The sequence below is a fragment of the Alosa sapidissima genome, chromosome 10 (genome assembly GCF_018492685.1).
Source record: "Alosa sapidissima isolate fAloSap1 chromosome 10, fAloSap1.pri, whole genome shotgun sequence".
Taxonomy (NCBI): Eukaryota; Metazoa; Chordata; class Actinopteri; order Clupeiformes; family Clupeidae; genus Alosa; species Alosa sapidissima.
Genome location: NC_055966.1, coordinates 2,536,614 through 2,559,110, shown reverse-complemented (window position 1 = coordinate 2,559,110; position 22,497 = coordinate 2,536,614). Strand labels below are relative to the sequence as shown.

Genomic DNA, 22,497 nt, shown 5'->3' with positions numbered 1-22,497 from the left:
GTTGCACAGAATACCTTAAATTGTTTCTCTAGTTAAGGAAAAACGTTAAGGGATACTGCATTGAAAGGGATTTACCGTCACGAAAATTCTATTGAGATTGTTCAACAGCTGTAACTAGCTGGCTAGTAGGTGATTTCGTGTTAGCAACCCAGTGAAGTTTAATGTTCTTATCATTCATCTCACCTTAAGAATATTCGCTGAAATTATCCAGGTAGCAAGTAAAGCATGTGTTATAGACATGCACTGAGCAATACTAGCTGGCTAGTTAGAAAGGATCCTGACTGTCATCAGTGCACCAAAACTAACTTTTTTGTTAATGTTTTGCCTAGCGAACCGAACCGAAGCTCATGGCAGGCTAACAAGACATCCACATCAAGTTAACGTTAGCCGACCACTGTAAACCACACAATAACAATAAGGCATGTTTCTGATAGGCCTATTTGACAGGCCTATTTAAGCATATTAGGAGAGAGGTTTTATTTTAAATTGTATAATTTTCAAAAAAGTATAATTATTGCAAGTTGCACTACTTTTTGTATTGATTTTATACAAGATGTTTGTGAAATTTGCACAGTAAAAATTCTGTATTAGATTCTTCATTAGAATCATGAGTGGCTCTTTGTAAACAGAATCATTTTCTGGGGCCATGCGAAACTGCATTACCAATAGTGTGGAGTTAATCTACATCAGGGGTCTCAAACTCAAATGAGCTGGGGGCCAATTCTGCCAACGTCATCTGATTGGAGGGCCGGCTATTTCTGAAAATGCAGTGTTCTTTTTTTCAAATACCACACAAAACTGCAAACAGAAAGTGCAAGTGTTTTTATCTAGTTTTAGACACCTGCTAGCAACCTTAGCTTATAAATAAAATAATGATAAAATAAATATTAATACAAATTATAAAACAAATGAAAAGCATAAAAACAGGTATGTGTGTGTTTCACACCAAATAAAAATATTTTCCTCTCATAACTTTTTTAAACCTGGCAAACTATAGGCGTCAGGGTTGAGAAAGCAACACCATTGGATTTTTATATCAAAATTTCAAAAGGCCATGGCTTGAAAGTGGTCAGAGATAAAGTCCTACTGTAAATGTAAAAATCTTTGAGTAAAACAAAAGTTTATGAAGGGGGTACATTTACCCATCTAATTTGCTACTGGATGGCAAGCACCTCAAATTATGCACCTTTCAGTAAATAGGCTACTGGATGAACATATTTGAGCAGGTTTACTTTCCTTTTTTCATATTACCCACATAAAAAATTAACAGGAAAACACCTAAGATGTATACCAACACCTAAGATGTATATGGTTTCTAAACCACAAGGCCTACAATAAAGTATTCTGGTCAAATCAGTTCCTATCGCGGGTAATCTGAGTACCCAGAAATTTGCATCATATTGTGGGTGACTTTGTAGTTTAGAGCCCTATTTCTACTAGGCCTGCTGTCTGTACCACGTCCATTACGGACACTATCATCACGATTACCACTGCAACCTCCAAGCTATGTTGGGCGGAGGGTCGAAATAAGCATGGTATGATTAGTGGACACCATCGTATACACGCAGACGCACCTCCATTCAATAGACGATCGATCATAATCTCCAAAAAGATATTCTCCTTCAGATTTAGAATAGGTGAATAACATAGCCTACCTAAGACTTCATCACACGTAAACGTTTTTCAACATTTGGTGTAGGCCTATTTCTGCTTAATTTCTGCTTCAATTTATGCAACACTATGGCCTGCATCGCTTTCGCGTCATTACAGTTGCACGTCTTTGTGTTTCTCGCGTGTAATACAAGTATTTCCTGAAAACTTTGCGCAGCGATTTTTGGTTTGAATGAAGCTCTGGATGTCTAGCACATAGTGGAGCAGAGTACAAATGAGATTCGTCACCGTACTTGGAACTATCGTCTATTTTAATCAGCATCATTGTTTGTCGCAATTAAAAAGTCTCAAGGGCCGGATTACGTTATTATTTTGACATACGTCGTGGGCCGGACGCGGGCCGGGTGTTTGAGACCCCTGATCTACATCATGACAGTAAAATAGACCATCCTTAGTCAATGTACTGCAGCAATTCCTCTCTCAACCTGTAGAAAATGCTGTGAACATCTGATTATGCATGGAAAAAAAAATACCGTCATATACCGTGAAACCGTAAGAATTTTGAAAAATACCGTGATATACATTTTTGGTCATACCGCCCAGCACTATTTTAAATGTTAATTTATATTAACTGACATGAACCCTACGTGAAACATTACGTCTACAGCCGCGAGAGAGCGCTCTCAAATGCACAAGTCCTGTGCACTTTCAGTCAGAGATTAGTGCTTGCACTATGCCTGAAACACACGTGCATACCTAAATCATCAAATTATGGCTGGGATTCTATTTATAGCCGGGCCTCAGATTTGGACAAATAAAAGCCAGTATAATTTTGTTTAAATTTAACTCATAAAACAGCTCTTCTTAATATTTTATATTGTTGGTTGCAATGGTTGCCAATGAAAATTCATTCTCCTACACCATGAGTCTCCAACACATTGCTCTCATTGCTCTCAAGCTACCAGTCGCATGCCGCCCCCTTCAAAGCTAGAGGCTGAAGCAGTAACCTACATTTAAACACAATTGTTGCTGCCAGGCATCAGCCTATGAAGCCTATGAAAGTAAATCATGCATAATTTAAAAAATAACTAAATTTAGGCTCTTAGACCTCTTTGGCTATACGGAATAAGGTTTCCCTTGCAGAACAGCACACGTATGAATGAATGAAAGTGCGGATACCTTATCTCGCAATAAGTGGATGGCAATCGAAATCCCGACACTACATGAAACTTAATAGTAAGCCATTAAATACCCCACAGATTTCAGTGGTCATCAGTCCCGATATTTAGCAATATAATCAAACAGTCCAAACGTAAATTAAATCTCAAATTGAACATCTGCTTTTGATAGCCTACCCATGCCGCTCCAAACGAAAAGTAGGCCTATGTCTCACAATAAAACGCAAGAAATAAAGGACTATATAGCTGACTCGAATACAAGCCATGGCCAAATAAAGGTGCTGTGCTTTGCGCAGCCTAAATTTGAGGATTTACGAGTCTCCTAAACATTCCTCACCCGTTATCTAGACATACATGAAAACATTTGAAAACAAAACTCACTGCCATGTAATATTTGATCGCTGTTTTGCTACTAATTATCTTTCACGTAATGAATACGCACAGAAAGTGAAAGTAGGCCTACTGTGCGCTCTGTGTCTGTAGCTGTCTGTTCACGTCCGCAATCGATTATAACGTCAAATGGAGAAGTCATCAGGCATGGACTGGCCATCGGGCGTACCGTGGGCCGACGCACATTTTTGGGCCGGTGCTGTCATAATTTAATATGCCTAATAAACCACAAAAGCGCAAAGGGGGGGGGGGGGGCGAGACAAAAGGCTAAAAAGAATACAAGTGGACGCAGCAAAATGTCAAAATCACAGAAATGTTCACCCCAAGGTTGACTGTTACAGCGGGTGCAGGGGTGAACATCGTCGACATCGAGTGCTCAGGCTGAAGGAGTGGAACACAGCTTTGATGTGCAGTGTAGTAACACAGAGGAAGGCTTAAGTACAGGTGGATTCGGAGGAGGAGAGACGTTACGTTTGATGTGCAGTGTAGTAACACAGAGGAAGGAGAAGTACAGGTGAATTCGGAGGAGGTGGAGAGAGACGTTACGAGGAGGAGGAGGAGAGAGACGTTACCCAGCTGGGACAAATTGAGGAAGAGGTCAGAATAGCTACTGTAAATGTTAGCAGAATGAAGAGGGACGTTTCATGCAGGGAGGGCTGTTGTGTGTGTGTGGAGGGCTGGGTTTCTCTGCAACATGCATCAGTAGCAAAGAAGCCATCTGCATTTTACATTGCGCTATTCGATTGTCGTCGATGCGGAGAGGAGAAAAAATAAAATAAGTTATCCACAACAAATCAACAAGTGGCCGGCTTCAGAATGCACTCAACGTTTTGAGATCTGAAGTCAGTCATGATTGGTGGAAATTGTTGTCAATCTTGACGCAGTACAACAAGCAAACCTATCACATTTCTGTGGCATACAGACACGTAGGCTACACACGCATGCACTCAGAAAGACACTAGAATGACAGAAACTAGATGTACCGCAGAGCAGTACAAAATATGACCGCCGCCCAGTCCAGCACATTTTTTCCACAAAAATAAATCACGCTGTCTAACTGTCTCACTAAATTGCATTATCCACACTCAATTCTCACTGGTATCTGCTAGACAACAAGTACCAAATCATGATTAGTTCATATTTACATGTGAAATATTTCATATTTCACATGTAAAATTCATTTTATACAACTCCACCCCCATCTTGCCTGTTCATAATTCTGAGAAATTCTTGAATTGTGTGCATGTGTGCGTGTACACGTTTATGTTTATGTGTGTGGGTGTGTGTGTGTGTGTGTGTGTGTGTGTGTGTGCGTGCTTGTGTGTTTGCCTGCGTATGTGTGTTTGTGCATGTGCATGCATGCGTACATATGTCTACTGTGTGAGTATGTGTCATACGTATGATTACTGTGAATGTATGTGTGTGCGTGTGTATCTGTTTATGCACATGTGTGCACATGGAATGGGTTAACATGACCCCTGGAGGCAAACATACGGAAAAAATTGGTCATCCTAGGCCCTACTGTTCTCAAGATATTCACAGAAAACTGTGTCTGCCCTACCCTCCTTTCGGGGGGTCCAGTACAGCGGGGGGGCTACAGATCAAAACGAAAAACGATGGTTCCATGCTATCCATGTGGGGTTACATGCCCACCAAGTTTCGTGTACCCCGGTCTTTCAGTGTCCCGGGAATCCTTGTTGGTGTACGGTCACTAAATGTACACATAAATTATTTTATTGTAAGGCCCCCCATGAACGAAAGTTCACAATACTTGGCATGCATTCAGAGGGTGTCATAATGATCCTACACTTTCAATTTCGTGCAGTTTTGACCATGTCAGCCAAAGATATTGTGATGAAAACACCTAATTTTTTGCTTTTTAATTTTTAACTAGGTGGCGCTGTACATGAAATAAGTGGTAATGGGATGGGTTGACATGCCCCCTTAAGTATTCACAGAAAACTGTCTCCGGCCACCTACAGGCCAGTTGGTGTATAGTAACATAAATTAATTTATTGTGTGGCCCCCCATGAACGGAATTCCACGAAACGTGGCGTGCATTCAGAGGGTGTCATAATGATCCTACACTTCCAATTTCGTGCAGTTTTGACTATGTTAGGTCACAGATACCTGCGATTACAACACCTCATTTTTACTTTTTTGTGTTTAACTAGGTGGCGCTATACATGAAATGAGTGGTTATGGAATGGGTTGACATGGCCCCTAGAGATCAACATACAAAAAAAAAAGGTCCTCCTAAACCTTACGGTTCTCGAGATATTTACAGAAAACTGTGTCTGCCTTACCCTCCTTTCGAGGGGTGCAGTCCAGCGGGGGGGCTACAGATCAAAACGAAAAACGATGGTTCCATGCTATCCATATGGGGTTACATGCCCACCAAGTTTCGTCTACCCCGGTCTTTCAGTGTCCTGGGAATCCTTGACGGAAATCATAATTATGACCGCGCGCGTTCGCAGTGCTCAGTCCGAGGGGCGGGATAATCAGTTGTCTTTCAAATTCCCTCTGCACGCAATAGGACAGCGGCAGCGCTATGAGTCCCATGCGTTTCCCACCATGGGAAGCTACTTCGTTAGTTCAAACGTTTGCCAACTTAATAAAAGCTTAACTCGTGTCACACTGTTCGCCAACAGTACCATCTTATTTGTTTTCAAGTAGCAGGGAATTCAAGCCAAACCGTTGCAACTCTGCCATCAATCATTATGTTAAGCCCACCTAACGACTCTATACACGATTTCATTGGCCTGATTGAGTTTCAATTTCTGGAGCTCACTCGTGTTATAGGCGGTCATGCTTCTGTGTTTGCAAAATTCCTGACGGTTCCTGATCGTTAAACGTTTGTTTTCCTTTCCTTTCGATAGCGGTTGATGTTGAAGCACCTAGGCTATAATTTCACTTCACTTTCACTGGCAAAATCGCCGCGATTTTATGTAGGCTACCAGAATCGCGGAACGACTGTCCCTTTCACATAGACCGAGGCGGAACGGCGGGACAAAGTGTCTCGCCAAATTTACTACCAAGCCCCCTAGACATTTTGCCAAGTTTTTTCGTTCCGCCACCAGTGTGAATGGGTCAAGGCGGAAAGGGGAATGGGCGGGCATTTTAATGCTATGTCCAGCCCACCACAGGAGATTGCAAATAAATCTAACTGATCAAAAGCAGCAATAGCAGAGACAGCACATTATGTCAATCTATAAATTCACAAAGTCTCCAGTCATTCAATGCCTGCTAGAGTTGACTGTAGCTTGGAATGGAATCAGTTGCCATAATAGGCTATCCTAAAATCCAGCGATAAAACAAAGCATGAACTCATGAGCGTCTGTCTGCCTTATATGTATAGGCTATCCTCTGATTGTAATGCTTACAGATATCTAGGCGATATTTGTAACATTTATTTTGTATTCGGCCTGTTAAAATCATGTAGACTTATTGAACAATTTAAACACATTGGGAACGCAAAGTTGGAGACATGCATAAAGACATTGCTGCAAATTTAAAACCGGATTACTCTGGAATGGCTAACTGTGCAGGGCTTTACACCTTTATGTTCGGTGAGGTCTGCTGTTTATTCTGGTGGTTTGTCATGTGTTGAGGGAAAGTTTCCACCAAGATGAATGGGTAGACTAACATCGTTTAAAGGCTGAGAAAAAGCTCTTTCGTGTGATACATGATGTCTGTGATGAATAGGCTACTTCGCAAGTAGTTCAGCAAATTTGGGTGGGACAGAAATACCTTTACAGAGTAAGCAGTTCTGGCCATATCGGCTCTGGCTCACATGATGTACTGCTTTAAATGCATTATCGCTTCACTACCCAACACGCGAACAAGAAAGAAAAGAAAAAAGAAACCAATGTGCTTATGTCACGATTTCCGATAGGCCCAGGCCTAGAGAAAAGACAGCTATGGTAACCTAACAATTAGGATTTGCTTTGCCTACACTGCTGTTTGGTTGTCCCAAACTTTGAGACGATCCATAATTGCATTAACTGAATCTTATCAACCCGAACTGCGATGTTGAGTGACAGGATGCAATGCCTAATAATCTCACTGCCTTCGGCATAACTGCTAACAGTGCGCCTAGGCCTACTGTTAAACATCTGAAAAATATTAAGCTGCTGTTTTCTTTTCATAACGAGCACTAGGCCTACGCTTGAATGATTTATGACTGAATGGAACGTTGCGTTTTTACGTCGTGTGACAAAGTTTACACTAATCATCATCTTCTAATGTATCCTTATGTTGAGATGTCCATTCTCTTTGCCCTAGGCTATCATTTGTGCGCGAAGCATGTTTCAATTAACCCTTAGAACCCTAAGCTGTTTTTAGGGCATTTTCACTACCTTTATTCATAAGGATTTATTCTGGTCATTGTAAGTGCCACACACACATATTATATATTGTTTTTTTCAGGAGAGTCTAGGCTATCCAGATCATCATTTCATGTATTAATACTAGCATTGATTTTATTTAGATTTTTAAAGAATTAAAATATAAAAAGTGTATTATAGAAATTCTTATATTTAGACATGTATCTCACCACAGCAAGCTCACAGCTCTACATGCATTTCATGTGTGTGTAGGGCAGACTGTCCTGAATCGGGCAATATAATTGCCATGTTGGAGGGATACTCTGGGGCTGAGCAATCTACAGAAATATGTGCTGTGTGATTTACGGAAATAAATGCCATTTTTTATTTAGTGATGAAAAATGACCTTTCTGCGCTCCATATCTGTGACACGAACTGATCTGACCTGACTTGACCCGAGGTTGCGTGTTAGTCTGCGTGCCTATGTGTATGCAGTCATAATAATTCTCAACCTTTTACTGCATTGCCATGAACAAAGTAAAGGTAAAAAGGTGTTTATTTGTTGAACAAATTGGGATGCAACGTGAGCCTTGAATTGGATGCCATGCAGGAATTTGCTAGGATCTCAAAACCGGAATATGAACATGCTTTGCCATAGAGAAACACATGATAGCGTTGGATTATAAACATGCTTTGCCACAAGAACAGACAAAAACGTGGGGTAAGTCCAGCTATATGAAGTTATTTTGTGTAGCCCGTAGCCCTTATTTTGTGTTAACAAGATATAAAAAAATATGTACAACTTCAACTTTACTGTTACACATTTATGACTTTAGTGTGCACATGCAAAATCTGCAGTTAAATGTGCTCGCCACTTTTGCACCCAATATACCTTCATAAAAATGCCGCATCATGTGAACAGATCAGCAGGCCGGCAAATTTTCACCTCGCTTTCAGACACAAAAAGACGGCATAAAGACGTCCCCTCTTCCCGCAAATTTAGCGTGATCTGTGTGAAAAGGCCTAGAGAGAGAGAGAGCAACGAGAGAGAGGCACCCCCAATGTGGTCCTGCGCACGCGCGTGTGTGTCTCTGCATGGGGTTCAATTGAAGTCAGAGTTGGTCCGTCAATAGTTGCGCATTCAGGCCGCTCCATTATTATATTAACGTCAGACAGTGCTGTAAAATGTGTGGGAATTTCTCGCATTATGATGGCTAGATTTGCGGGACTTTTATTATTATGCTCAATACCCAGTAATAATTTATTCGCAATACCTGCAATCCCGCACTGGAATTTAGACCCTGGTTTTAAATGCACATCTTTTTTTCTCTTGCTCTCTCGGAGGTGGCCAGCCAAGCAATTGTTCTGCTGCCAGCCTGTGCCAATATATCGTCCAAAATGATTAATTGCATTGCATTCTCCACATTTTTAGCTAAATTTTCATGTACCACATCAGCATTTTTGTTCAGTGATTTCTTTTGTAAATTGCTTTACAATTAGCGTCGGGCCCTTGTCAGCAGCCTTCGGCTTGCCTCTTGCCACTATTCACTCATTCGTCTTCAGTAACATTCCCTGTAGAATTCTCAATATTTTTGGCCTCAATGTGCCCAGTTACATAGTCTGTCTGTTCTTGGTCTTGGATTCTGTGAAATATATTTCTAAATATCACCTGCTTGCAGCAGCTTCGGTCTGCACTTCCTTTTAAAACCGCATCTTTTTATCTCTCCAGCATTTAATCTGCTGCCGGCTTGTCTCTCCACATCGTCCAAAATGCTTGATTGCATTGCATTCTCCACATTTTTAGCTAAATTTTTATGTACCACATCAGCATTTTTGTTTAGTGAATCTTTTGTAAATTGCTTTACAATTACCGTCAGGCCTTTTTAAAACTGCATCTTTTTCTCTCTCTTGAGCATTTAATCTGCTGCCAGCTTGTGACTCCACATCGCCCAAAATGCTTGATTGCATTGTATTCTCCACATTTTAGATACATTTTGGTCTACCACATGGCATTTTCTTTCAGTGGATCTTTTGCTTTGCAATTACCTTCCTGCCCTCCTCTTGGCTGCCTTCACTCCTTCGTCTTCATTAACATTAATCTTTTTTAGCCTCAATAATCCAGTTACATAGTCTGTTTTTGGTTTTGGATTTTGTGAAATACATTTCTAAATAAATGCGACTTATAGTCCGGTGCAACTTATATATGTTTTTTTCCTGCTCATGATGCATTTTTTTGACAGATGCGACTTATACTCAGGAGCGATTTATAGTCCGGAAAATACAGTACGTAATCAGATTACAAAAATCAAGTAACTATAATCAGCCCAGATTACAATAACAAAATTGTGTAATCAGATTACAGTTACATTGTTGGGGATTACCTGATTACATTTTATCATGCAAACAATGCAACTTTTTTATGATAGCCTAGGTATCTTTTAATTTGACAAGTATTTCATTCGGATGTTCACTTTTTAGACTTTTTTAAGATATAGTTAAGAACAAAATGATTCATACCCCTGGCAAATATTGATTTTTCTCTTGACCAATATGTTTGTTCTTACTTAAAATGACACTTGCACATGCCAAAAGGTTGCAAGACAATGTGGTAAAAACATGGAATAAACAAAAAGTGTTTTTATCTTTTTTAACATTTTTATGAAAAATTGCGTGTTCAAAATTATTCATACCCTTTTTGAACAATCACTGGAAACATCTTTATTTACCACCACAGCTCTCAAAATGGTTCATATAATACCCACCAAGCCTCTTCATGTCTCCACAATGATTGTAGACTGCACCTTTTTAGCAGCAATCTGGGTTTTGAGGCAGGACCGATTATTTGCCATCACTTTGGCCTTGTGCTCACTTTTTTGACGGATTGAGGTCCGCTCTAAAATGTTGATATTGTTCTCTGTTAACCATTTCTTGCCTTGTTTGACTGTATGTTTTGGATCATTGTGTGGTTTAATGTTCAAATGCTGCCTTTTGGGGCAGCCATGGCCTACTAGTTAGGGCTTCGGCCTTTGGGCTTGCCAGTTCGACTTCACTAATTCACAGACTGGGATAAATGCAGAGACCAAATGTCCCTCACAGGATCAAAAGATATACTTACTTACTAACTTACATAGGCTACTATTGGGGCAGGTCTCTCGGCACACTGCCTGATCTTTTCCTCCTAATCTTAATGTAGCCTCTTGTTTTAGTGTTACCGTTTACTTTGAGAAAGTCACCAGGTCCCCCCAGTTGAAAAACATCCCAAAATAATAATTTTCTCACCCCCACAATTGAAACGGACATGGTGTCATTTGGGTTTATACTTCCCTTTTTTATGCCAATCTCAGGCCATGTCCCTGGGTCAAAGAAATCCAGCGAAAGCTAAATTATTTGTCCAGGTGTGCCCTTATAAGGGTTAAGCTGAGTTGTGCATGTTTGGAGAAGAGTGGAGAAGAAAAATAGAATGAGAATTCTTTCATCAATTCTGTGGTGGTGTCTTTTACTTAATGGGCATATTTATTGAAGTAATCCTAAAGTAATCAGATTACGTTACATGTTTTTGGTAACAAACTGTTACTGATTACAAAAATTGCCATGTAATTTGTAGTCAGTAATGGATTACATTTCAAAGTAATCTGACCCAACCCTGGTTGGGAAGTTATGGTAGGTCAACTTGGTGTGAATACATGAAATGTATTGCAATGCATGATCATGTATCATGAAATAGTCTAGGCTAGTTTTAGTGGAAATCTGGAATTTGAATCTGCCCTCACCTCATCTAGTGTGTTAATGAAATTAAATCAGTCAATCAATCAATTGTCACGAATAGAACATTACTACGAGGAGCAAAAAATTATATTGATCGCCGCACTTCACCTCAACTACACAGCCATGGCAAACGAGGATGAACAGAGAGACATCTCCACGGCGTTTTTCATGCCAGTATGCTTGGGGTGGTTGGAATAGTGGACTGCACATGGACATGGACATGGACTGGACATGTTTAAGCCCCCAGCGTCAACTTCAAGGTAGCGATGAGAGCATGGGTTGGCGAAAGATGAACAAAAAAATTAAAATGACAAGGCTTCGTGGCAAATATGTAGGTCTATCTGAGTAATTTAATATAACTTTCCACCTCACTTGACTCCGTAACCGTAGCTTGCACAATATTGTTTCGCGGTTCGTTGCGATGTCAATATCAAACAAAATCACAGATCTCCCTCCATTTCAGTCAACGAGAACACTTTAATTGTTATTGTTGATGTGTGCGCTTGCTTTAGGCTAGATAAGGAAAATGTCAAAAAGGAAAAGTCAGCGAGCATATGTAACGGATGCCAGCTAGCTTAGCTGTGCTTGTGGAACGTTGGTAAACCTCACTCCCCGACGCCTCAAGAGTGCTGCTGGCATGCGAGCCAGGTAGCCTGGGCTATTGGCTCAATTGTTAGCGTGCTCGCCTCCCGATCCGAGGTGCTGCTGTTTGCGGGTTCGAGTCCGGGTGTGTGCAGGGCTGAATCACGCAGGTTCAACACAACGCAGGTTACACATAGCTTGCGAGCGAGCACAAGTGGGCTGAAATGGGAAAGTTTCCATCCGAAGACTGATTCTGAAAACGCGAAATGAACTGCCCGTTATATATCGCACACTGCAACGAGTTAGTATTGCTGTGCTAACCCTGTTCGGTTCCACTTGCATGTGAGAAATCTTTCTCACGTATGAAAAATATAAAGACAAACCTGCGCTCACGTTTAAGGGCAATTCCGCGCAAAACTGTAGCCTACTAGTTGCCATTAATGATATGACAGTTTTGCGTGGAATTGCCCTTACTGTAGATGATGACAGCCTCAATTCTTGCATGAAACTTCACCTCACTGATTATGAGCCAGTCAGACTACAAGACCATCACCCAATCTAATCTCTAGTAGGCCTAATTGAGTGTAATCTTAGCATTCGAAAATTGAGTGTTGTGTTGTTAACTATGATGTTACTTTGCTTACCAAAGGACACTGGTAAAATAGGGGGTGGTATTTAGCTTACATGGGAAGCCTAAAGGCCTATACTTCTGTCATTCCACTTTACATTTCAAGTTACTTGCACATTACTTTTAAAACTAGTAGAAAATGTATTAAAAAATCCTCTGTTGAATGAAAGTAACTGTAAGTTAAATATCCAAACTTTTTCTTGTCTTTATGTGACTCATCTGAGATTAAAAAATATTGGTAAAAGTGGCTCTCCAGGCAAAAAAGGTTCCCGACCCCTGGATGAGAGCATCAACTTCAAGGCACCTAACCCTAACTTTATCCCTAACTGTAACCCTTGCTTAATCCTATGTCTTCCATGCAGCGCTGCCTGGAAGAGTAAAGAGAGTAAAGAAGTAATGTAAGGGATTACATTTTTTACAGTAATGAGTAATGTGTAATACATTACTTTTTTTGAGCAACGATCCCAACACGGGTTAAACCACAGGTATATGACATAGCAATGGAACTTAAGACGTCAAGTAACTTCTTGCATCACCGGCGAGTTTTAAACCATGTTAAACTCTAAAAAGTGGCTAAGCTAGCGTCAGAGAAATTGCCCCACCAACTTTTTAAATTGTTTAATGTTAAATTTAACTTTGTATTGTTGTTATTTGTATGTCACTTTGGACAAAAGCTTCTGCTAAATACAATAATTCTGTATCGTGTCTAAATAAAATTTCTTCTTTGCATGGCACTAGCATTAGCACTAGCATTTGTGAATGGAGCGTTAAACTGTACTCATAGACAATGGTTATCAGAAGTTTTCCTGAGCCCACACAATGATTTACTTTACAGAAAAAGGTCTGGTTCTAATGCAGTGCCATCTGAGGTTCAAAAGAACATGGCCATCTAATATATCTAAGATTTCTTTGGATTATCAGAATATTTTAATGATATTATGCCCTACTGATGAAATCATCAAATCCCTCGCAATTTAATGTTAAAAAACATTATAATCCTTATATATTGTTTCATCATTTGCCCACACTGGTTTACACAGAGTGATGAATACCTCCTCATCTTTATTTCTGAGAGACTCAGAGCTTTATCGTACACCTGGCACAAAGCACGACGAAGGGCTTGTTCTTATCTTACACCCAATAAAGTGATGAATTTCTCGCCATGCACTCCACTTTTATTAAACCTTCACCCAGGGTGCGTCTCAGTCTATCTGGGATACTCTTTTTTTATCCCCATTCATGACTTCAGTTCACTTAATTAGTTGTGAAATGTTCTTCCTTTTGTTGTTCCTATCATCACTAACATTTCCAGCATTTCGCAACTTTTTTGATTGTTGCTAGCATCAAATTCAAAATGTGCTTATATTTTCCATTAAATAGTCAAATTTCTCTCCTTCAACAGTTGATATGTTGTCTTTGAACTATTCTCAATTAAATATAGGGTTGACATGATTTGTAAATCATGGCATTGTTTTTTTTATTAACATTTTACAAAGTGTCCCGGAATTCGGGTTGTACAATTGTCATACTATTTCTTCTGCTGTTTCATTGTTACTGTAAGCTCGGCTTCACTGAAATGCAGAGGTGGGCAGTAACGAAGTACATTTACTTAAGTACTGTACTTAAGTACAGATTTTGAGTATTTGTACTTCACTTGAGTTAATTTTTAAAAAAATACTTTCACTTTCACTTCACTACATCTGAATGACAAAAATCGTACTTTTAACTTCACTACATTTCTGTTAAGGCTCTCGTTACTTTTAACTTTCAATAAACTAGGTCTAGCCTATATCGAAACTCTGTCCCCCCCTCCCCTCTCTTCTAAAATGTGATGGTTTGTTCGCAGGTGACAGCCTATCACTAATCACGGTTGCGTCACATCTGTGCGCTAGGCTATAAAACCAAGTTCAACGTCTAACCGTTCTCTATTCCTAAATCGACAGCAAGATGGAGGTAGACGGAGACGGAGATGAAGGCGGATGCCCTGTCGAGTACTCGCACCCATGACCGTATCTCGACAAAATGTTTAAGTTTACTGAACGGATGAACGATTCCTATCGTTTTAAATGTGTGCTTTGTTTGCCGAAAGTAAACCACATCACTGCATACAAAAATTCGCCATCCAACCTGTGGAAGCATATTCTGGTGTCTATACACAGTGATGGGGAGTGAATTTGTGGACCCATGTAGTCTTGTTTTGTTTACAGTATAGACAGGCAACCATTTTAAGTGATGGGAAGTAAATTTGTGCACCCATGTAGACTTGTTTAGTTTACTTAAAATGGTTGGCTGTCTATACTGTAAACACAAAGTGGAAAGGGAATTTGTGCACCCATGTAGTCTCTTTTGTTTCCTTGAAATGGTTGGTTAGATTTAAGCATGAAGTAGGCTGTGCTACACACACACCTACCTTACTTGCCCTCAGAAACCATGAGCCACTGTTGGACCTGTGATGTAAAGTTGCTTGAATGTTGCTTTCATGTCAAGCCAGTTTGATAGAAAATAAACATTTTTTTTCTGTCAGTTGGGTTTCTTCATTCTGTAACATTCTATAATCCCTTATTCTGCAGCTTATACAAGCTAGTCAGGGGCATGCATTTAAGTGTTAAACCTTACAATTGTAATTTCAAATTGTACTTTAATACTTAAGTATTGTTAAAATCAAGTACTTCAGTACTTTCACTTAAGTACAATTTTGAATATGCAACTTTTACTTGTATCGGAGTAACATTTGACCAGTAGTATCTGTACTTTGACTTAAGTACTGAAATTGAGTACTTCGCCCACCTCTGCTGAAATGAGGACTACCTTCAACAAACCTCAGAGAATAAATAAAGGTTGAATGAATGAATGAATTTGTACCCTTATTGACACCTGATATTATCCTATTCAGGTCAATACATGTCTCTCTGTCTCTGTAACTCTGTATTCCATCCCAGATTCTTGTAAAGCATACTTACTTTTGTCCAGTCCATGGAGCAGAATGACCACAGTGTGGAGTTGAACTTATCAAGAGTAGGTGCTCCAACAAGCTTCAGAGCCCAGGCAGTGTAGTAGAATCCTGCATAGGCCTGGATCCAAAACCACACATGGTGACGAAATATCACGGAACATATAAACAGTATAAATAACATAAATATTACATACATTGCCTGGTCAAAAAAAAAAGGTCACACATTCTAATATTTCATTGGACCGTCTTTAGCTTTGATTACGGCATCTCGACAAGCTTCTGCAATGTCTCAACATTTATTTCCGTCCAAAGTCTTCTCCAGAACATCCCAAAGATTATCAATGGGGTTAAGTTCTGGACTCTGTGGCCAATCCATGAGTGAAAATGATGTCTCATGCTCCCTGAGCCACTCTTTCACAATTTGAGCTCAATGAATGGGAAGAAAAAATCCATTGATTGAATAACCTGGTCATTCAGTATATTCAAGTAGTCAGCTGACCTCATTCTTTGGGCACATAACGTTACTGAACCTACTGTACTGTACCTGACTAACTGCAGAAACCCCAGATTTATTTGCTTAGTTAAATCCAGGTGGTGACCTTTTTTTTGGCCAGGCAGGCAGTGTACAAGACATGAACAGAATCCCACTCTGTCAAAGTTAAAGAATAAAGCCATATTACAAGTGTAAACACCTGTACCACCTGTAGAGTTTTATGATTGAACTAGTCATTTACTCATTGACGTAAAGCCCCAGCGTATCAATTCTCAACTATATTTACGTTGACACTCTCACACTCTCTCTCTCTCACACACTTACACACTCACACACACACACACACACACACACACACACACACTATGCATTTATATTGAGATTAATTGAGATAGTAGTACCATGAACTGTCCTGACACTGGTGGCTGATAGACTCCATTGAATGAGCAATTCTGGGAACCATCACAGGAACTGAGGTTAAATATCTGTCTCACAGCATTTCTACACTCGGCTGCATCTCCTCCTCCGAATATGGTTATGTTCCGCTCTGGAGAGTAGTTGGATATTCGTAAGTCCTTAGTGCACTCACTGCCAAAAATGAACTCTTCGGTCATTGTTATGTTGAATCCAACAGGATAGCAGGGATTCTGAACATTGTTGAGGTCAGTAGAACCCTAAAGAACAGATAATGTAGAATCTGTAGATATAAATGCTACACATAGAAAAATAATGTATACCATATATCAAGGTAAACATTCTGTTCAATTATGGCCAAATATAATTATGAATCTGAAATATGGGAGCATGACAGTCCATGACCAGCAAACTAAACGTGGAACTTGTAAAAATGGATCAAGAGATTTGACCCGAATACAGTATGTATCCTTCATCTTTTGATAATTTTGATCACAATACTTAGTGTCATACTAGTGTCATACTAGTTTTTTTGATCACAATACTTAGTCATACTATATTTAATACTACACTTGATTCAAGTGCCATGGGATTAAAAATGTTCTGATATCATTAGCATATTTACAGAATGTATAATCTATAACTGATTCATAGGATTAATCTGTTGTTGTTTAAACATAAACAGACATCATAGTTTTGTTCAATTATGGAGAGAATATATTATTAGGATCCATCAAGTATAAGTATATAAGTATATATACTTTTTTGATCCCGTGAGGGAAATTTGGTCTCTGCATTTAACCCAATCGGTGAATTGGTGAAACACACTCAGCACACAGTGAACACAGTGAGGTGAAGCACACACTAATCCCGGAGCAGTGAGCTGCCTGCTTCAACGGCGGCGCTCGGGGAGCAGTGAGGGGTTAGGTGCCTTGCTCAGGGGCACTTCAGCCGTGGCCCACTGGTCGGGGCTCGAACTGGCAACCCTCCGGTTACAAGTCCAGAGTGCTAACCAGTGGGCCACGGCTGCCCCCATCAGCCCTGCTAGTGCAAAATTCAAGAGCATGAAATGCATTTATTACTAAATACATCAGCACTGCAGAAGACAGTGCATGACAAAAAACACATTCAAATGTTAACAATACCCTTGAAAAGCCAGTACCTGGACGAACTTCGCAAGCACAGTTTTTTCAGCTTCATTTTTCCCAAAGCACAAAAAACTGTGAGTATACACTGTGTAGTCATAACCGTAAAGAGTGACCTTTGTCAGGCCCTCCCCCATGGCGTCATCAGTTGTTGTAAATGCAATTTGGGTGGATGCTCCTCCTAAGTCAAGGGAGCCTACTGTTTTAGCTCCATGGGGGCGCACCCAGGAGTTCCACAAGTCCCTCTACAGGTACAAAAAACATAATTATACATTTAGATAGGCAGATATATATTGGTTATATTACAAAAGAATTGAGTAAAAATTAATATCAGAACTTCTAGGTAATTGTATAGGTATAATGAGCCTACATGAATACCGGTAAGTGTCCCTTGAACAGAATATTAAAGACAAACCTCCAGAAAGTTATTCATTAAATAGTTCACTGTTATCCAGCCATACAACCCTTCTTCTTCTCCAGAAATAATAGAAGCATTTTGAAATTGGAATGGCAATGATTGCAGGTAATTCCTCATATCCTGCAAGATTGTATTTGAAGCGGTTTCATTCTGAAGCCTACAGAGGGATTAGAAATGAATGTTGGATTCACAATGTACATTTCAGAAATGGAATTTTAACTCAATTAGGAAATTCAAATTTAAAGAAAAGAGATACTATGCAATTATTTTCCCTTAAAATAACATCACCAAACTTATCGTTAAGTAAACTTATTTTGATTGACTTACTTATAGTAGGAAGTATGGTATCTCTTTGCTACTGCTTGCCCAGAATGCCTGGTATTGCACTATGTACTGTGCAGGAACATGACCCTTTTTGTCATTTTTGGACGCACTGGCTAATTTTGGACGCACTGGCTAAAGGCAGTCTGATAAAATTACAAAATAAGACTTTCATGTTACCGTGCACATTGAATAATGATCCTAAAGATGCACCCGATGCTTGGAAAATTGAAGCTAAGGGGTAAATAAGAATTTTCCATCGTGTTGCTTTCACTGAATTACTGAATCATCACTTATTTATCATTGACCCATTTTCTGGAAATACTATTCTTATTTTACCTAAATAATGGAACACTTCAGTGTAACGGAAGCGAGCTGAGCTAGCATGCTAGTTGCACGTGTAAATCCTCACACCCCTAACCTTAAGAACACTTCTAACCACAGAGTTGGAAGCCTGGGCTTTTAGCTCAGTGGTTAGAGCGTCCAACTCCCACACCGGTGTGTGTTGAGGTGGCGGGTTCGAGGCCCGTGAGCAGCGGACGAACCGACCTCTGTTACAACAGCACAATGAAAATGTATTCGACTATACATCCTACATAATTTTACAGCATTACCCAAGTACTTCTTGTTGTGGTATCAGTCTTAGGCCACCATTAGATTTGTTGTTTTAGCAATGTTTTGGAGAGTGGGCGCACACATCCAAAGAAATGTTTGCCTGACGAAGATCCAGGGTGATTGAAACGTTGCTATGTTTTTAAAATAATAGAGTTTATATTTTTGGAGCAATTGCATTGTGCAGACCACACTTCTTCCATTGTTTTAGCAGTGTTAACAATCTCGCTGGGAGAAGCTGTAGATGGAGCCGGTTGGTTCTAGTTTTGACACATTGCCCATCAGTGGCCTAGGTGGGGAATGATGGCTCAGTAAACCTGGCAAAATTGGTCATTAAAATACTACTAAAACAACACATTCAAATGTGGTTTAAGCCATTCGGGCTGGACTCTCTCCGGGTCCAACAGCTTTCAGAGCTGCTCGTTTTTCTCCCTAGACAGCAACAATGAACTATTTCTACCACTATTCAGAGCAGCCTTTTGTCGTCCTACTACTCACTTGTTGCCTCAACCTAATAAAATCCTATTTTTCACGGAAGCCTGGGCGTTACCCCTTGATTGTATCATCTAGCTGCACAGCTACAGTAGGTGAGGGTGACAATGTTTACAAGTTGCAAAAACCAGCTAGCTGCGCTAGTAAGCATTTTTGACGAAAAAGTTGTTGGGCGTGTGACATCGGATTTAACAACCGAATTGCCTAGGCACAAAATGTAGTGAATAGCTTTACTTACTAAAAGTAATACATATATTATTAAAAGTAATGAATATATTATTGTATTCAAAGTATGGTTAATAATATTTATTGTCAAATCTGTTCTTTCATTTGTTCCGTTTGGGCGTTTATGTATTTTTATTCCACTGTTTGGTTGAATTTCCCATTGTCCTACATAATTTAACCGTAACGACCATTAACCGTATGTTATTTGCACACCTATGAAGTAGATCCATTTTTTTATTGTAATATTTTGATTGGCTCAGGAGCGGGACTAAAGGAGAAAAAAGGTTCTGTCAGAAAGTTTGGAAGGAGATTGTTTCAGAGACTATATGTACCGCAGAGAGGTACAAAATGTGACCGCTGCCCAGTCCAGCACATTTTTTTCCACACAAATAATTCACGCTTAGCAAATTGTGTTTATTTCCTACTTTGTTCCTTTTTTGTGTTTGTAATTGAGTGTGTATGGTTGTTTTTGTGTATATGTGTTTTGTGTGTGTTTTTTTTTTGTGTGTGTGTGTTTGTGTATGTAGGTGTGTTTGTATAGTATTAGTATTAGTATATATACTTTTTTGATCCCGTGATGGAAATTTGGTCTCTGCATTTAACCCAATCCGTCAATTAGTGAAACACAGCACACAGTAAGGTGAAGCACACACTAATCCTGGCGCAGTGAGCTGCCTGCAACCACAGCGGCACTCGGGGAGCAGTGAAGGGTTAGGTGCCTTGCTCAAGGGCACTTCAGCCGTGGCCCACTGGTCGGGGCTCGAACCGGCAACCCTCCGGTTACAGGTCCAGAGTGCTAACCAGTGGGCCACGGTGGGTGCATGTGTGTGAGGGTGTGTATGTGTGTTTATGTGTTTGTGCGTGTCGTGTGTGTGCATGTATGTGTGTGTGCATGTGTAGTGTGTGTGTGTTTTTATGTAAGTGTGTGTGTGTGCGTGTGTCTTTATGTATGTGTACGTAAATAAAGCAAATCAAGGAACCACCTACTCTTTGCAATAAGTGCCATGGGATCTTTAACAACCATGGTGAGTCAGGACCTCAATTTAACATTCATGCAAAGGAAAACATCTCCTGCAGTACAGTGTCCCTGTCACTGCAATAGGGCATTGGGATTGATATTTGTTTGGTGACTTTTGGCCACAGGGAAGAGTGCCACCTACGCTATCCTTGTGGGGCTACATGTCCACCAAGTTTCGTGCACCCCGGTCTTTCAGTGTCCCGGGAATCGTTGATGGAAAATTACACATGCGGAAAAAAATATGACCGCCGCTTCGCTGCGCTCAAATACCTTACGGCCCCTATTTTAGCGATCTAAAACGTATGGTCACTAGTGAATTGCTTAATTAAATTTAGTGGGTTGTCCAGTCCACATTGGGAGTGTTTTTTTTATCAAACGTTATCAAACGTCGAGCAGATGACGCAACAAGGCGTTCCTATGATTGTCAATCAGTCATCATTCATCAATCAAAACATAATTTAAACCAATGAGAATGACATCTGTCATTCCCTTTATTAGCAAGCAGCGTAACTGTGGATGAGAGAAGCAGGATGTGTTGTGCACCCGCCCATATCACTGTTGATAATGCACTCTTAAAATAACATATAAACAACTCATCATGGATTTCTGACCATGTTTCTCTTGGTCAGTGACGTAATGCGTTTTAGGTAATGTACGATAGCAATTTTTAGATAATGCGCTAGACCCCTCCTTAGGTTTTTAAAGCTAGGTTTAGGTATTTTTTGGCAAGTGTAGAGTTCCCTCTAGAGTCACAATGTATTTACATGTTACTATTGTACATAGCAAACTTCTCATGACTTTGCCCCCCTGTACACAATGCAAATGTTTTTGTTGGGGAGGTGAATGATTAACAATAGGCAAAAACTATCTCCAAAGAGCTATATCTACTGATAAGGTAATGTTTCACGATTCTCACGAGATTTGGCTTGGCGCCGCTCTTGGAAGTTGCATGGCTGGTTTTCTCGGTAGGGACTCGCTACGTCTATGCTGTACAGCTATTCTAGGTGAACGTTTTAACCTAGTACAAGTTTGTTTACCATCAAATTGGCTTCGGAAAGTTGAAAATCTTGCATAGTGTGACTTTAATTCCCACACCCCTTGGTGCATTGCTCAATAAAAGAGACGGGCATGGCAAAAAACTGAAGAATGAACAGCGGGAACAGCAGTCGGGTAAACTTGTGTCCATTCCATGATTTGATGTCTACATGTAGCGCGTGTTGCTGGCTTAGCCTAGGCCAACCAAACAGGGAAGTGAATCTCCTGATCTGTCTGCGGCTTGCTTGCCAGCCTTTATCAGTCACAGTACTTAGCAAAGTTGTGAAATATAATCACATGTTCCGTTTTTGAATGCAGGCGACTGGCTACATTTAAACAAACAAACCTCATCTTTAAATGCATGATAACATGCAGCTCTGGATGAAACTAGCAGTTTTTCAGCAGAAACATGCGAGAACCCGTTGAAACTAATAATAAACTAGATGATTATGTTCATGGAAATTTATATCGATGGGAAAGTATTATATCACATACCTACAAATACACATAGGCCTAATGTTATCTTGGTAGTTACATTAAAGGCACACTATGCAGTTTTTTTAGCTTAATGTGCAAGTTTTTCTTAATTTACCTTAATTTAACAGCTTAGGAGTCATTGGAATGGTTATATGACTTTTTTCGGGTTGAATGGTGGCCGTCTCGCTTCACCCTAGCGCCTGTGAGCGGAAAAACCACCCTTGCAACTGTGGGCCGGCGGTGGGCAGTGTCAGGAAGTATTACGAGTGTAACGAATTGCTTTACTCAAATACACATACACACCAGGCACCGGCTAGAAAAAGGTAGCGATGGAGTTTCTCAGACATTCATCATGACAGAACCAGCGAAAAAGAAGCAAAAACCGAGAAAACAGTAAGGAATATGCCAATACTGC

General features: G+C 40.1%; 1 protein-coding gene across 3 annotated transcripts in view; it reads right to left on the bottom strand.

Moving 5' to 3' along the window:
- Window positions 1-22,497, bottom strand: part of entpd3 (ectonucleoside triphosphate diphosphohydrolase 3) — a 40,030-nt gene that overhangs the window by 5,370 nt on the left and 12,163 nt on the right. For all 3 annotated transcript variants that reach the window (XM_042107517.1, XM_042107518.1, XM_042107520.1), the window contains 4 exons: window positions 17,900-18,059; window positions 17,502-17,729; window positions 16,327-16,599; window positions 15,440-15,550 (listed from right to left, as the gene is read on the bottom strand). In XM_042107517.1, coding sequence (XP_041963451.1) covers window positions 15,440-15,550; window positions 16,327-16,599; window positions 17,502-17,729; window positions 17,900-18,059 — 772 coding nt within the window. The remainder of the gene's footprint in view (window positions 1-15,439; window positions 15,551-16,326; window positions 16,600-17,501; window positions 17,730-17,899; window positions 18,060-22,497) is intronic.